Source organism: Mixophyes fleayi, chromosome 5, assembly GCF_038048845.1.
Source record: "Mixophyes fleayi isolate aMixFle1 chromosome 5, aMixFle1.hap1, whole genome shotgun sequence".
Classification (NCBI taxonomy): Eukaryota; Metazoa; Chordata; class Amphibia; order Anura; family Limnodynastidae; genus Mixophyes; species Mixophyes fleayi.
This window is the reverse complement of record NC_134406.1, coordinates 81782142-81800615: the sequence shown is the minus strand read 5'-3', so window position 1 is coordinate 81800615 and position 18474 is coordinate 81782142. Positions and strand designations below refer to the sequence as shown.

Here is an 18474-nt window from a genome sequence, read left to right as displayed (position 1 = left end):
CTTTGTGTGAAAGGGCTGGGTAACAGAACAACTCCCAGGCTGTCGTCAATGCATGGCTCTAATATCTGACTCTAGATCAGGGCTCCCTAACAGTGCAGGTTTTCCGGATCACATGTGACATAATTAGGACCACCTGTGGATCTGTTACAATGTGTCAGTTAGTAATGAATACACCTGTGCTCCAGCAAGGATCTATGGAAAACCTGCACTGTTAGGGAGCCCTGAGGACTGTGATCAATTGGAACTTGTACCTTTCTTCTGCTATGGGTTATTGTATATTAATTCACTAGTCCAGTGTAAAATGTCTACTATGTTTTACAAATAAACTTTCCACTTGTTCAAAAATCACTTCCCCATATCTTTGTCACTTTATGAGATTATGAAGGAACTTTCCTCTTCAAATATTTTATAAATTCTTGGCCAATATAAAATGACAGTGCCCCTTTAATCAGTGCTAATTGCAGCTTAGTTCAGAGGTTGACAACCAACACAAAATGTCTAGATTCCATACAGCTGAAGTTCCAATTGTTAGTTTGATCTTATATCCACAAGTCTATTATGTGCTATTAGGGAGCTCTGAAAGACACAAGCACATAGAATAATGGTAATTACTGTTTGTTATATTGAATAATGGATCAGTGCATAACTACTTCCCCATCTCATTTAGTATATTTCTGGACTTCCCATTTTATTTTTCAGTTATTTGGCTTGAATTATTTATAAAAGCTGCTCACCTTTTGGATAATGTTTGTCTTCTATTCCTCTTACTGCAACTTTACTAAATGAACGGCTTTGTTTTTTAATTGTCTTCTGTGCTTTTCAGTTTTGTTGTCTCTATATGCATGGACACAGATATTTCATTTTCTTGAGATGCCACTGGTTTACTGTGTATTTTGACACAATTGTATCCAGAGAGAAGCTTTGCGTAATATAGTAGCTATAAAAAGCAATTGGTATTTTCCCGTTTTATTTTCATACATTATAGGGGAGATTCAATTAGCCGCGATGTTCCTCAGATAATCACGCCCGTGAGGTTTTTTTACAAAAAATGTCCGCTGATTTTTCCTTGCGAACCATAGAGGCGCAAGGAAAAATTACAGCAGAATTTACCGTAGTAACGGTAAAAATGGGCAGCTGGGATGTTCTGAGGAACATCGCGGCTAATTGAATTACCTCCTTAGAAGAAAAATGGATTTATTTAAGGTGGCCAACAATCAATTATATGACCTCTCAAAACAAGTGATTGCTCCACGGTTTATTTAGAAGTAGCGTAGCCAATTATTACGTGTATATGTATTATATTATTTTTAGTTTGAATTAATTAACAAAAAGCTTTAGAGTTGTTTTTATGTTTGACACTACATGTTGATCAGATCTAAGACTTCACAAATAAATCAAAGATGTAAAATAAAATGTGAAACATGGAATGAATAGTTTTATAGCCCCTGAATCCATGGGTTTTGTGACACCAAGCTATTTTCTGTACACAGTAGTATTTAATAGCAGATCTGTATCCTAAAGCTGGGTACACACTACTGAAAATTTCTCCTGATTAGATAGATATCTGTAACGATTTTTACTATTGAAAGCCCAGACGAGTATACGGATTTGTGTACACACTTACACGATTTACCTTCAGATCTGTGCTCATCTGTCATAACCATCTGCTGAAAAGATCATGGCTCTGTAAACTTCATAGAGATCTGCCTACACTGCTGGTCGTGAGTGTGTACACATTATAGAATTTTCCTGACATCGTTTATAGTCCGTTTCTAAAATCAAGTCAAACGATAGGATGTGCTTTGGTACGAGAAAACATGAAACATGCAAGTGTACACATCAATGCTATATTGGACCAAACAGTCATTTATCGTCTGATTGCCACGATAATTGGGTGAAAAACCTGTAGTGTGTACCCAGCTTAACTCAGGGCACAGGAAAATAACTGTTCCCCATTATATAATAATGTGACTGAAAAAAGCACCCTTTTTAGTAAAAGTTTGTCATCTGAAGATGGGCACCCCAGTTAGTTCTCTTCATAGTGCATGTATCTATAATCATGATAGTTCCTCTCCTGTCTTGAATCTACCAAGGTGGTTATTCTCACACAGGGCAGATGCAGAGTGGAACGTACACCAGTTTACATAGCATATCTTGTGTGAAATCTCTCCGAGCATGCCCTTACGTGGATCTACCTCTGTAGAGGCAGGACTGGGGATGGAAGGAGCATTCTAATGTTGGCCGAGTACTGTGTCTACACAAACGTGGTTCATGCAGACCTGCAGAAACACGCATTTACATCTGTTAGGAGGTGTAGCTTTTGCAAATACTCACTGATTATGATGACTCTTCATAAATCAGGAACAAATGTTTTGGAGACGGAGACATCTCAAGATGTGTACTGCTCTGCATATGGGTGCAAATACGCTATTTGTTAATGCTTTTCATTTCTTTTTTTAAAAAAAAAAATAAATAATAATAATAATAATTTACTCCCATTTTGTGACCAGCTCTGCATCAGCCCCATAGTGTCAAAAACAAAACACAACGAGCCTGAATTATTAAGGAGAGGAAAGCATACAAAAAGGAGTAAATTTGCACCTTGGCAAAACCATGTCCCATTGGAGGGGGAGATAAATTTAAAATGTGATAGCAGATTTATAGTTGGGGTAGGGCATGTCCTAGATCAACTTTATATTTCAGTGTAAAAATAAAGCTATCAAGTATTTGTGTGCTAAAGGAAAAAGCAGCCAGTATTTTGCTTATGTGCAAATTAATAAACTAATTTGCACCACTTGCATTGTAACATGGTTTGTCCCGGAGCAAATTTACTCTTTTAATGATGCAAAGGAGGAGAAGACAAAAAACATAACAGAAATGAAAAAAATAAAGGTAAAAATACTGCATCAGTCTAATTCACAGATTTGTATACCCTCAATTTTATAGATGCATCTTCCCTATTATAATATTAATTTAAAATTTTTATTCTTTAGGTCATTTTTACCTAAGGGAAGGTGCCTTTCCGCATGACTATTTTTTTTATGCTCAAAAAAGGGGGAAAGAAAGAAATTTAAATGGAAAGCACTATAGTATATAGATCTAAAATATAACTTTTATTAATTAAAAATACCCATACATGACCACAACAAAGTTCCAAGACGGCAAAATATGTTCTAATATAGCAATGCACCGTAAAGCTATAGAACTATCCCTTTTTGATAAAGAAATGGACCTTATGTAGGGACTAGGCAGCTAGGAGATATTAAGCTTCCCTGGACCTAGTAAGCTTAATTGATCACAACAACTTCAGCTGGTATAAATGAGTGATACTGTGTCTGAAGTGCACAGCATGGTATCCAATGAGATATATGAGATAAGCAAACAACACATGAAAAAATAATATATCTGGATAGATAACGAAGTCATAAGGATTCATGGTGAATAAGAACCATAAGTAACAATGGATAAAAACAATTTATCTGACTTTACAACCTCCCTAAGGATGCAAGTGGGGAGAAATTCAAGCAGGCCAAATGTGATTGTTAAAAACACACAACCACAGAAATAACTGTAATCACTTGTTTCTATAACTTTATAATCACTAATACTGCTTTACTATTTTTTGTATTTCGCTATCTTGGAATTTTGTTCTGGTCATCTATAGGTATTTTTAATTTATTAATAAAAGATATATATATATATATATATATATATATTAGTGCTTTCCATTTTAAATTACTTTCTTTCCCCCTTTTTTGTTTTAATGACTAAGGACCAACATTGAGCAGATTTCACTTTGGCAAAACCATGTTGCATTAAAGGGATGGTAAATTGAAAATATGGGGACAGATTAATAGTTGGGATTAGGCAAGTCCTAATTCAACTTTTAAATTTTAGTGTAAAAATAAAGCTATCAGGTATTTGTGTGCTACATGAAAAGCAGCCAGTATTTTCATTATGTGCAAAAAAATTTATGAATTTGCACCTCTTGCATAGGAACATGATTTGTCCAGGAGCAAATGTACTCCTTTGTTTTGCTTTGAACACTTCCATATTACCAAACAGGAACTTTTTCAAAGCTACTCTTTTTAACCGGGTGTAACTTAATTGTTCTCAGTAAGGATCTACACAACATGTATCAATTTGAATCAAATTTCTGGTTAGTCTAATTTCAGTTTAAGCTCTCAAAACACTCCTAATTGTTAAAAATCCCTGATTTACTCTTAAATGGGGAACACATCATTAGCACTACTCAGATTAAGGTGATGCCAAGTGTTTATAAAGTCTGCGTTTTCCAAGCCAGAACATCTCCACATTCTACTGCAGTGTTTTAAGAGAATAAGAGGAGCGATTGTTATCATTGCACTGTTTTCAAACTTTTCTAACACCATCCTTAATGGCTTTGATATTTACAGTACTGTAAAATTGATTGTTATTTTTATCTGATTACCTGCAACAAAATATGCTGTGATCTAGGGATATTCTAAAAACATGCAGGGCAATATGTATTATTTTGTTGTTGTTGTTTTTACATACTTTTGTCTACTTTTTGTAAAGAAGTTGAGAACAAATCTAGAAATTTTATTGTGTGACTTCATTTGAGTCCATCCAACCACCTTGACACATTAATTGTCATTAGATTCCCAAGTCAGTGTATCAGTCTAAATATCAATTTCTCAATTTTAATGAGCAAAAGAAGTGAAAGAAAATTCTAATTCATTAGGAAACTGATGCTGCTGTGAGTTCTGACAATTGTGCAATGGAATGTTATTGGTGCCTTGTCACTCACAGGGTTAATGAATCATTGACAAGGTAACCTGTCCTCCCACCCTCAGCAAGATGTAGTCTCAGCCAACACTTCCTTACTGCAGTTGCTATGAAACTTGTTTGGATTCTACCATTCACAATGCAACAGGGGAGGGCAGGAATTTAAAAACTGTACTTTACGCTCTGAAATTTCTTGCTGAAACTTAGCTTTTGTTGTTTTTGTTTTTTATGTGTGTTTTTTAAGTACTGCTATATACCAGGGCTGCTTCTAGTATATAAATATATAGCTATACAAATAGAGATATTACAGGTGCAGCTTCTCACTTGGGTGTGTCCCAAGTCCCTGCTGGTTCGGCTGTTGTATGTGTCAGTGGTGAGAGTGCTTAGACTTTATCACAGAACCCTTTGCTACAAGTATGTGAGGGAACAGGGATGCTGCCCCACAAATGGGGCTCCCGCTGTCCCCTTGCTGTGCCATACATGTGGCCCCTAAGGGGCCATACAGCATGTGTCTGTAACTTGTAATGAGTGTGTCCTTTATTAGTCTATTTGTCTTCCACCCCTGGGATACTCTTGATTCTAATTATGTCCTTTATTAAGCCACTAATTGAAGAAGAAAGCTTTGAGTGTGACGCTGAAAATGAGCAGGAGTCACTTTATGATGATTCTTCTGAGCAGCTGGACTTTATGGCAGAAGGTAAAATAACCTGTTTGTGTGAACAATTTACCTGTAGTAATTGGCAAACTGAACTAAATGCAGGATATGGAATGCTGGCTTTGTGGATGCTTGTACAATGTCATTATTGGATATACATTTTGATGGTAAATATTATTGCTCCTTTGCTACAAAACTTGTTCATTTATTCTGAATTCATCGTAAGTATCTGTCCTGTTATGTTTAAGAATATTTCCCAGTAAACCTGTAATAATATAATGATATATCTTTTCAGGCACATCTTGCTAATATTCTCGGCTCAGACGTTTTCCCCTGTAAATGTATACCTTTTTATTGGCACTCCTGATCATGTGTCTGTGTTACCTGTCCATGATCTATCTCTTGTTACCACACTGAGGGTGTTTGAGTGCTAGTGTTCAGAATTGTACGTGTGTGTATATACTGTGGTCTCTTACAAACACTGCCGTTTTAATTTATTTACCTTTTTTATTTATTCTTTAAAGACAATATTTCCCAAATGTTTTGTTACTTGTACAGTAAGGTTCAGCCGTGAGACTTTTATTGTAATTTTTTGTTTTTAGTTATGCTGAACAAAGTGGTGACAAATATTTTGTATTAGACACCACTTTTTCTCTGGGTTAATTTTTCTTGGATGTGGTACAATTCACTGTATTGTATTGAGTCATTATAGAATGACTACTTATGCCACATGCTTTGGTTTGTCACGTCTGCTTTTTGCTCTATTGTTGAACCTGTTTATCTCAGGTATGTTACGTCTGTGGGCAGAAAGTGCAAAATGATCACATGTATTGTTTATCACGTAGGTCATATGTTTGGGAGTAATTGATACTCTTATCATAACATGGAATCTTCCACTAAGTAATCCTTGGTATCTGGTCACTTTTCATATACTGTGTGTGGGGAAAAATTATTAATCTTGTAGTTGGTTCTAGTGAGGGGGAATTACCGCTTGTAAACATTGCTGTTCTGTGTCTGCAGCTTTTACATTTCCTGAATGCCAAGGTTGTGTATATGGATCATTAGGACTAAAAGTGGTTCTGAACTTAAATGGGCTTAACTAGTTATTTGCTGAGTGAAATCTTAAGTGCACCATACAAAACGCTGTTTAATTGTTCCGTCATTAGACGGATGGAAAAGGGGTGCAGGATTCAGCATATGTTCCTGCATTGTTCCCAATAAGCACTTTTTAATAAGGCACTTGTAACATTTTGTTAAGAAAATTGGTCCTCATGCAGTTAGGGAGGTGAATTCCTGTGCCTAAAGGCAGCGCTTCTGAGGCAGTGGTTAATGAACGAGAAAACGTCTAATGAAACCTCTACGTAACCGTTTAAACAGTATTTACTGGTGTCAAAATACATGTTGTTACATGGATCTTTTAACGCTAGTGAAAGTATATAAACTAGTATGGAACCCTGTGGTACTCCCTAGTGAATGAGAGAGTTTGGGCTTTGGCACATTTTTTTCTCAGCAGCTGCCTGTCAATTTAGTGTCCTCCTTTGACCCCACCGATTGCAAGTGCAATGAGACATTACATTCGTGACTTCTCAGCTCCCCATAAGTGCAGGTTATCAGAATGTCCTCATAAGATCTTTGATCATTTCTAACCAATAAAACCATTAATCTAAATGTGATATGGTTCATAAAATCTCCAGAAATAGCCTTATAACTAGTGTTGAAGACAGATGCAAAAATTATAAATATAACTAGGAATGTAAATATTATTTCATATATCTAAATTACTTTGGTCATATCCAGTTGTTTGACTTCATTGTAAAGAGGCCGGTGTTTAATAACTGGTGGCATAGACTTTTTAGCCAGGTCTTTGTGGCTGCCCTATTTTCCACTGTAGTTATATAGATATTCCAAAATCTAAAACATATATTTAAAAAACAACCCCTGCAGAAAATAACCATAAAACACACGGCAGACTATAGAACTGTTTATTTTTTGCCATTCTTTTTTGTCTGCTGCAATATTAGTGGTGGAATGAAGTGGCTGGACCGCACAACTGGAATTGTCATGGCCGCTAGAAATGCACCTGTTCCTGTAGGTCGATGATGACATACTTGTTCCATTGGCATCATTACATAACTGGATTTGTCATGGCCACTAGAAATGCTCCTGTTTCTGTAGGTCGATGATGACATACTTGTTCCATTGGCATCATTACATAACTGGATTTTCCGTCCTGTACATCAGATGTATTATATTTTTAATTTGATAGGTTTTCACCTGTTTGACCATACCATGCTGCTAAATTTGATCAAAATTGACCTTATCTGTGTATGTCTACCTTTTACTGATATGCACAACATTTAAGATGGTGTCACATTTAGCGATACAAATCGTTCAGGCCGAATGCAAAAATTCAGGATTTGGAACCAATTTAACCACAGCCGACACAATTTTTTAACGGATTCTATTTTTCATATAGACTGGCAAGAGTTGCCTGAACAATACCAATTTCATTTTTATTGTGTAGAATATTTTTAAACCATCTATTCCAGACACGTTGGTTCACATTAGTATGAGTAAAGGTGGACTGTATTCCTAGCCTAGCAGCCATTCTTTTCAAACCGAAGCATAAGCATATTTACCTTCTTAGAGACCTACAATTTTGGAGTCATCTGCAGTCGATCTCTTGGTTTTAGAATTTCTAGATATGTTTGGGTAATTTTGCATTATAACTGCGTCAGTTTCTCTCAGGAACAAACATGTGCTTATGTCTCATGATTTGTTACTAAACTTTCTTTAGCCACCTTCAGGGGACTGTTTGATTTTTAAGGATGTAGCCATAGGCATACATAGTGCAATAATTAAGCGGTATGCTGGCCTCTTCATGTGAATTGCTATTGCATTTTCCTTGTTGTGGCCTTCCTACACCATTTATACAGGTGTAGGCAGGCCCGGCGCTCCCATTTGGCAACCTTAGGCAGTTGCCTAGGGCGCCGGGACCTGCAGGGCGCCGCTGACTAGATTTTCTAATCTAGTCAGCGGTTCAGCGACACGAGAGAGATGCACAGCGGTCGGCAAGATCACTGACTGACGTCAGTGATCATGTGATAGTCTGTCCGGCGGCGCCTCTGAGGTATCACACTGTCTGTCACTGACAGACAGTGTGAATAAAGTTCTTCCCCCCCTCCTCTCCCCTCTCAGCATGCATCGTGAGGAGCAGCTAGAGAAAGAAAAGGTAAGTAAAATCTAATTTTTTTTTTATTTAGTGTGTTCGGGGGGCGGTGGCGAAATTTTGCCTAGGGCGCCGAGAACCCTAGCACCGGCCCTGGGTGTAGGAGGATTTCATATAGATGGAAGTGGGATCATTCTAGAAGTAATGCAAAGATACTGTAAGTTGCATGGGATCATGGGTCAGTCTCCCAGCACCTTCCTATATGTACATGTTTAGTTACAGCAAATATCTGTCTAATTTTTTCTGGGTTACTTTCTTGATGAGACTTTACTACATGCAGCAATATTGCTGTCATAGAAGCGTGCATATAGACAGGGTTCAGAGAACTTTTTTACCTTTTACCCCCAAATATATTTAGATACGCCGACATTACCCCCTTGATTTGAATGGAAGGAAATAATATATTATTAATTATTGGAATTCAAAATTTTATTGAATCTATTCAAAATTTCTTTGAAAGCTTCAACTTCAAAACTTCAGGTTTTGGAGAAATGATGGTGCTTCATTTTTGATAAGAGAGCATCTATATTGGGGCATTTTGATGTCAGAGCAATTTGGATACAGTCTTCAGCGTCCAATCGATTTCTCTGCTTTGTTTTTATGTTTGTTAGAGTGGAAAATCCTTGTTAGCAAAGGTAGGTTGTTTCAAAAGGCAGCAACTTTTTAACTGCCTCCTCATGTGCAATTTTGAATGCCTTTGCAGCTGTTGACATCCAAAAATATGACAGATCTGCTTTGTTTTCAAATGCAATACATGCTTCATTATTGCATCGAAGCTCAAGCAGTGCCTCTTCCAACCCTTGAGGCTCTTCTGGTACAACAAAAATTTCACATTTAAAGGGGTCTACAATCCAACTGTGATTGTTGACCCCCAGGAATGCATGTGAATCGGCAGCATTACCCCGAGGAATTTCATTTTTACCCCATTTGGGGTAATTTACTTCTGTTCCCTGACCACTGATATAGACCTATGGTTTTCAAGTACAGAAACTTGTAAATGTTGCAAACAAATGCATCCTATAATATGTTGCATCCATTATTATGAAATGTTGAATTACTGACAGTGAGCCAGTAGTTCCATGGTGACACAAGATCACAGATATATATATTTTTTTTTTAATAAACCCCTTTACTCACACATACACTCTTACAGCATACTTACCTACTTTTGAAGGCAGCTGTCTGGGAGGGGATCCGTGGAGGGGGGCGTGGCCACGTGTGCTGCGCCGTTAGGCTTCGCCCTGTCATTCTTAGGCAATTATAGCCAATCGCAGCAGGGGGCCACGATGGCGCGTTTAGCCCCGCCCCACCATGTACAACAACGGGGACAGCTGGATCCGGGATTTTTGCCTGCTCTCTCGGGAGGCCGGGAGAACTCCCAAAAATTCGGGAAACTCCCGGACGTTCCGGGAGAATAGGCAACTATGTCTTACACTTATACATATACCTGCATACGTCTGTGCAGCAGTGGTCTCTCCCTTTATAATCTATGTTGAATGGAGGGGTTAGACTAATTTTCCCCACAAAACCTTCTCCACACTCCCAATTGGCTGCTTTTTTTTAGAGACTCCAATATAAAGTACTTATAAATAATAACATACAGAGTCATTAACAAATCTGCACCAACATGCATCTCTTATTGTCTCCACATATCTCTCCACTGAAATCAGCTGCTCTTCCCAAATCTGCATCTCTCATTCACAGTTATTGGCTGCTCCCATTCCTAATTACAGCCCTTTTTTTGGCCAGCATCCGCTATGTGGAATTCTCTGCCTTAAACAACAAGGCTTTACAATAACCTCTAAACCTTAAAATGTTAAAAGAAAACTCGCATTATTAGGCAAGCTTATGAAATTTACATTTATTCTCTTGCTATACTCAAACAACCTATTGACCCCCAAACCAACATTACTGTGTGACTGGATAATATAGCCCCACTAACAGAGACTGGCTGGGCTGGTCCCATAGTGAGCTACCTTAGGCTAGGTTACTGGGCTACCTGATTTTTTTTTATTTCCTCTAAAATATTCCTTATAGGCTGCTGAGCCAAGTCTTAGCCTGGCTCAATGTATGTGTGTAATTAATAACTGTATAAACAGTTCTGATGTCATCACTTCAGTGTTCATTAGGAAATGTGTGCATTACAATCAATAATGCACACCCTGCCGTAAATTATGACTAATATCAGGAGGTTCCTTTGAGATCCATGACTGGTATCAAAGCACTCGACCTACTGCATTGTGTTTTTATATGGCCATATGCTTTACAGTCCATTGTATTAGTAGCATGTGTTAAAACATGAGAAATAGGGAAATGCATGCTGCACTCTAGGGGTCCGAGTCATTAAGGAAAATAAGGCAAAAAAGGAGTAAATCTTCTCCAGGACAAACTATTAGAATGCAAAGGGTGCAAATTAGTTTATTATTTTGCACTTAAGGTAAATACTTCCTGTTTTTTGTAGCACACAAATACTTGGTAGCTTTATTTTTACACTGAAATTTAAAGTTGATCTAGAACATGCCCAGCGCAAATTATAAATCTATCCCCACATTTTAAACATACTTGCCAACTTTTAAAGGCAGCTGTCCGGGAGGGGGTCAGTCGAAGGGGCGTGGCCACGCGTATTGCGCCATTAGGCTCCACTTCCTGTCAATGTTATGCAATTTCGGCCAATCGTAGGAGGGGGCGGGACCACGATGTCGCGTATAGCCCCACCCCCACCCATCTTTAACAACAGAGGCAGCTGGATACGGGATTTTTGCCTGCTTTCTCGGGAGTACGGGAGAACTCACAAAAATCTGTGAGTCTCCTGGACATTCCGGGAGAGTAGGCAACTATGATATTAAAGTTAGCTCCCCCTCCAATGCAATATGGTTTTGCCCAGTTTCATAGTTACTCCTTTTTTATGCTTTGCACTCCTTAATGACTCAGGCCCTACAAGTGTAAATTTGGTGTTTAAAATTGTAGTATGCATTGGTGGAAAAGGCACCATTATCTCTTATTCTTTATGCATTTATTAATGTGTTAACCCCACATCAGAAACGTGTAAGATAGTTTAGGCAGGGCCATCTTAACCTGTTTTATGTCCTTTGTGTTGTTCATTGTTCAGTGACAATTTATAAATAACAGATAAAATAATATGCTTTATGGAACCTTATTGATTTATGACGTTGACGGCTTCCTGCTTTAACAAGCTTACTGGATTATTTTATATTTCCATTATGCAATCATGGACGCTCTAACTTTACCAATTATACTGTATTTTGAGCATTTGTGTAATGGAACAAAGGTTGTATTGCTGTAAGTATTTTGGGCTTATGACCACTTATTAGTCACATACTTAATTTCTTGATAAATGTTTATCAGCAATTGTAATTGTGGATAGATGACTTGTTATTTATTACTCACTAGTGCGTTTTCCAGTGCATGCTCAGTACTTGCACTCTTGTTTCTATGGTAACAATAATTATTACTGTTCGTAATGAAACTGGCCAACTGTAGTTATAAAGAAAACCGTTTCTAAGGAAACGGCAAAGAGAAAATGCTCTGCCTAGGATGGTTGATTTACATATGTTTTTAATTTTATTTTAGCAGTAGGAAATGCAAATGTCTGAAGAAAAAGCTGTAGATTTAAGCGAAGTAGGATTGCTTTTTAACACTGAAATATGTATATGCAGCCATTCTCTATAAAAGTAGGTTGTACAGCCATGGTCTTGTAATGTTAAGTCACAGTAGTAGAAGTTTGGTTTCCAAATTAGACCCTAGTAATCAGTCTGTTGGTCCTGCTCCTCAAGAGTTTGTAAAAGGAAACTAAACCTTGTTTTTTTTAATATAGTAATGTCTCCAGATGATAAAATTTGACAATTATCCTTGTAGACTTTTTCTGATGCTTTCTGGGGCAAAACTTAGCTTATATTAAGCGTAATTCTAACCTGACTGTGCTGGGATTTTATTTGACATGTATCAAGTGAACTTAAAAGTTTAGTAATCAGAACTCTTGGGGGCATATTCAGTGGCGGAACTACCATTGGTGCAGCAGAAGCGGTGCACCCAGGCCCATGGCGATAATGTGGCATGCTGAACGGTAAACTAGTGAGCTGTGGGCCCCCGTTCCCTCCTCCCCACTTCCCTGCACCAGGGCTCTCTAGTTATGCCCCTGGGCTGCACACATATACAGGTACTACGGTACCTCAACATTGCAGATTTATCCTTATACCTATATGGGGGTGAAGAGAAATCTGCGATGATACATTACATTGTTCCATTCGCTATGTCAGAGGCACTCCGTGGCTATTTGAATTTGCCACTTATACTTTCCTATTTACTACAGTAGGACTTGCCACACAGCTACTGTTAGCTTTTTACATTATTGCAACAATGTTGCAGCTCTGCAAGTAAGTACTACAGAGAAGCTGATGATTTTCTCAAGGGCCCCTCCTTTTCTAGTGTTTCATTATTGGCTTTATTTAAAGCCGCATCCTCTACCCTATTTGTTGCTGTTCAGTGAGCTAATCTGCTTTCCTATAAGAGCACCTAAGCTGGTTATCCTAGCAGCAGTGCTGCTGCTCCACTCATTTGAGTCGTCAAATTGGAAGTGATCTGCTATTCAGTGCTCATGACAAGTGGTCTGATCATATTCTGGGGTTACTGGGGCCTGTTGGTGTGGATGATAATGGCTTTCATCTTCCAACTACATTTACCTACATGCCCAATAACAATGGTGGGTTAAATAGTATTTTTAGGGGGCCAAACATATTGCAATGGAAGGCTAGTTCCTGAATAGCTACACACAGCGTGTGGCCAGCATTAGTGCTGCAGAAAAGCTGATGACTGTAAACTCTTTTCATATACCGTATATATTTTTAACACTCTTAACTTTTCCGAAAATTACAATTCAAGGGAGAAATAAAACAGGGATAATAGCAGACGTTAGAAAGGAAGATTAACCACATCAAACTACAATAGTAGCCCTTTTACCGAGTTTCATATTTAAGCACACGGCACATAAACATCATTTAATGCCTGAAACCCTTGGTTACAGACAACACCCAGACGTTATCTTAAGAAAGCTTCAGGAATGCTGATTAATCCAAGGACAGCTTAATGAAATGATCTTTGATTCATTGTACATAGTTACTTTAGTAATTTTATATTTATTGTGTTCTTTATGGCTTGTTTCTGAGTTTGTGGTGACATCTCTTTTCATCTTTCAAAGTATTCAATTCCTGAGCAGCCTCTCTACAGCATAATGATTAAAACGACTATTTTGAATACATGAGGTGTTCTGAGGTTAAATAAGAGTGGTTGTTTGCTGTAGCCTAGGTATTTTGTGCACACCACATAGTAACTGGGGACTAAACACTGGAAAAACCACAGTGCCACACCCCTGTCTTTATTCTTGTACGCTCCTTTGTTCTATAAACTTTTGTGACACCAATCTAGAGCTACTAAAAAACAATTATCTTTACAAAGCAAAGGTCCGTTATTCTCTTCACAACCTTGTTTCTGAGCCGGAAAATAGGCTTTGTATGTGAAAATTGTTGTACTACTTTTCGGCAGGTTACACTAGGATGTTCGAAGCTTTCTTAATATGGGTTTAGGTTATGGATGTCTGTGTGTACCCGCTTTGGAATCCTGAAAGTTCAGGCATGTAAGTTTTTCATACGTTGATCAGGACTACATTGAATTGGATAAACGTGGGACTTCATTTACTGATTTAAATGGAGTCCCGTAATGGGCAACATTCAGGTCTCTTCACGTGGCACTTTACCTCTGATGCATACGTGGTGCTTTAATACAAAGTTAAGTTCATACATCAATTTTGTGTTTTGTTTTTTTTTAATTTTCCTAATTGGTCACCTGAAAAAATAAATACTTTAAAGGTAAATGTTTACGCTACGTCAATGTATTCCGATATTTCAGACAGATGCATCAATCTATTAACAGAAGTGGCAAAGAATGTTAAGTATGGTAACTCTCTGACAACAGGAATGGAGGGCAGTAATTGGATCCCTCCCCTTCTCCCCCCCCCCCCCGTTTCATGCTACCATTGTTTATACATGTTGCTATTCTATATATGTAATCTTCCTAAAGGTAGGATTAATGTTTCAGTGCTTGTATATATAATGAAGGTCAAAGAAAATCATTGTCCCATCACCGATTAAAGTTCAAATAGTTAGTAACGATGAAACACCAAACTTTTATTTTCACTGTTAAACCCTTTCCCGTGCTTCAGGTTCTATAGAGGTGTGAGTAATACCTGCAGGACAGAGGCATATCAGTGTTTTACAGGTGAAAGGAGTGGTTGGGAAGGTCCCTTCCTTTATTCACTTATCTCCTTGTGCCACCTTCCATCTATTAATCATCCCTAAAAATAGGCAGGCTGTGCCTCACGTACACATCTTGAAGAAATCAATATTCTAGAAGAAAGTAGATGAAGTAAATATGTACATGGATAAATGAGAACTACTGTAATATTCAGTGTGTGCACTTCAGAATATAGCGTTGCTGTTATGACTAAACAACCGCTGATAAATGTATCTATGGCAGTTTTTTCGACATAGCTCCTTAGCATATAACCGTTTCTTTCCAGTAAAAAGCAGAGCAGACCTCTACTCCCGTTGTCTTATTGTCTCATTGTACTTGCTTTTTACTACTAGTTACTATATGTCAACCCTATGAGAATTCAGCTTTAGTAAACTTCCCTAGTATGGATAATATCCATAATCGCGAATACTATTATACAGTTGGGAGACTTCTATATAGTCCTATAAATAGGGATATTGAAGAGGCCTGATGATGGCTCATTACAAAATCTTCACTATGTGCAAAACTCTCTTGCTGTACACTGCGTGCTATACTGTTAAACACATTCCCACTCAAATAAACCCCTCTACTAATCATGTTGAAGGTTATGTAGCGCTTTAGCACCCATTGTGAACGTTGTTGTTATTTTATCTTAAAGTGGTAACTGATAGAGAAAAATTCCCCAGTACATAAAAACACAGAATTCTCAGTTACACACATTTGCAAATACATAAGCCACCCGCCCCGTCAAGGTGCTAGGGTGTTCCTAACTATCTGATCCAAAAATAGGGACTCATTGTTTATACATATGTGTGTGTTTAAATTGACAATATATGGCAATACAGCACCAGCACTCCCCATCAGCTACTGATGCCAAACATACCCCTCAAGCAAACAATTCAGAAGTGGAAGTTGCTCAATCAATTTATAGATACAGATTAAACAGATAATATCCTTTCACAGGATATTATATGCATACAAAGTTTGTATGTGTCTATATTTGTGCAGTGTGTCATACTGATGGTAGGATGAGGTGTGTTAAATCTATACTAATACAATAATGCTGTATTACATCATTGATTTTTCTTTACTGTGTTCACTGACTCACCATTGGCTGAAAGTTATGCAAAGCAACTGGAAAGACTGCTATAAAATGTCAACAAGTGAGATCGCAGATTGCACGTGTGGGTGTAAACAAAACACAGGTCCCATCAGGAAAAGAACCATATGCAATGCATGCTGAACTACACTGATCGGCCACATTAAAACCTCTGACAAGTGAAGTGAATGACATTGATTCTCTCGTTACAGTGGCACCTGTCAAGGTGTGGAATGTGTTTGGCAGCAAGTGAACAGTCAGTTCTTGAACATTATTTGTTGGAAGCAGGAAAAATGGACAGGTGTAAGGAACTTGGCGACTTTGACAAGGCAAAATTGTGATGGCTAAACCACTGGGTCAGATCATCTCCAAAACAGCAAGTTTTGTGGGGTGTTCTCAGTATGCGGTGGTTAGTACCCAAGGCTCATTAATGCTTGTAGTGAGCGAAGGTTAGTCTCTCTGGTCCAATCCCACAGAAGAGCTATCGTAGCACAAATTGTTGAAAAAGTTAATGCTGGCTATGATTGAAAGGTGTCAGAACACACAGTGCATCACAGCTTGCTGCGTAGTCGCAGACCGATCAGAGTGCCCATGCTGACCCCAGTCTACCGCCCAAAGGGCATTTAGTGCCAGAACTGGAACATGGAACAATAGATGAATGTGGCCCAGTCTTATGAATCCCGTTTTCTTTTACAGATGGAAGGCTGGGTGCATTGCTTTAATTACCTGGGGAAAATATGGTACCAGGCTGCACTATGGGAAGAAGGCAAGCCGGCTGAGGCAATGTGATGCTCTGGGCAATGTTCTGCTAGAAACCCTGAGTCCTGTCATTCATGTGGATGTTACTTTGATACTGGATGTTACTTTGATGCATACCACCTACCTAAACATTGTTGCAGACCAAGTATGCACCTCATGGCAACGGTGGCCTCTTTTAGCAGAAAATGAGCCCTGCCACACTGCAAGAATTGTTTGGGAATGGTTGGAGGAACATGACAGAGTTCAAGGTGTAGACTTGGCCTACAAATTCCCAATATCTATATCCGATCAAGGATCTGTAGGATGGGCTGTAAAAATTAAGTTTGAGCCATGGAGGCCCCACCTCTCAACTTACAGGACTTAAAGGATCTGCTGCTAACGTCTTGGTGTTGGATACCACAGGACACCTTCAGAGGTCTTGCGGAGTCAATGCCTCGACTGGTCAGAGCTGTTTTGGCGGTACAAGGGGGAGCTACACAATATTAGGCGGCTGGTTTTAATGTTGTGGCTGATCGGTATATATGTTCTCTCATTACACCCACAGTCACATGAGTAAAAATATATAATTCTTTTGGGGTTTATTTTATTTTATACAGCAATGATAACATTTGATTTTGAAGTTTTAAAAATGTCTACCCAATTATTTTGCAGCATGCACAAGTATGAATAAGAGAAAGTAAGAGAAAACTGGCCCTTTGCATTCATTTATAGTAAATAACTCAGCAGACTTTGAAGTTAAAGACTTGACTTTATATATCTGTCTTGGCATTGTCTTTCTGAGTTTTGCAACAATTATGAAAGGTGTGAATTTATTTTGGGCCACTGTATGTAAAACACAAGCTGTTAACCCAGTGGTTCCCAAACTTTTGCAGTTCGCGGCACCCTTAGTCTCCATAATTTTTGCAAGGCACCCCTCCAATATAATTTCTGAGCAGTCCTGTTTTAGAAGTAGTTGGGTCAAAAAATTGTAATAAGTATTTAGGTCAGGACAGAAATACTTATTTAGTTGTATGCAAAAATGCCCCCTCTGCCTCCAGACACTCTGCCCCCTCTGCATCCAGACACTCTGCCCCCTCTGCATCCAGACACTCTGCCCCCTCTGCATCCAGACACTCTGCCCCCTCTGCATCCAGACACTCTGCCCCCTCTGCATCCAGACACTCTGCCCCCTCTGTCACGCTCCCACTCGCTCTGCCCCCTCTGCCGCGCGCCAGCCATAGAAAACACAAAGAACACAAAAACTTACCAATCCGCGCGGCGCCGGGACCCAGCAGCCTCCTCTCTCATGCAGCGTGTCAAGCTGCGTAAGAGAGGAGGATGCTGGGTCCCGGCGCCGCGCGGATTGGTAAGTTTTTGTGTTCTTTGTGTTTTCTATGGCTGGCCCGCGGCATCCCTGGGAGCCGCGGCGCACACTTTGGGAACCACAGTGTTAACCTATATAAACATTCCTCTTGAATTATAGCAATCGCAAATATGTATATAAAAGTTAATATGCATAATTGATCCAAAGACTCTAATTATTGTTGTGAACAGTATCTCCATCTGTCTAACCCCCACCTCCGAGCCATCTGCCTAATGTCGGTGGTTAGTGCAGACTAGTGGAAAAGGATATTTGACATAGTGAATTGAAGCCAGAGTATGTCAGGTATGGGTAGCAGG

The 18474-nt window shown here is 38.7% G+C and overlaps 1 protein-coding gene across 8 annotated transcripts in view; it reads left to right on the top strand.

The window, feature by feature from the left end:
- TRAK1 (trafficking kinesin protein 1) overlaps positions 1-18474 on the top strand; it is a 99000-nt gene that overhangs the window by 26690 nt on the left and 53836 nt on the right. The window contains exon 1 of one of the 8 annotated variants that reach the window (XM_075212468.1): positions 5156-5464. The exons of 6 other annotated variants lie outside the window; for them this stretch is intronic. In XM_075212468.1, coding sequence (XP_075068569.1) covers positions 5353-5464 — 112 coding nt within the window. In that variant the 5' untranslated portion in view covers positions 5156-5352. Of the gene's footprint in view, positions 1-5155; positions 5465-5546; positions 5590-18474 lie in introns of those variants that run through there. One more of the 8 variants, XM_075212472.1, reaches the window with a different exon arrangement.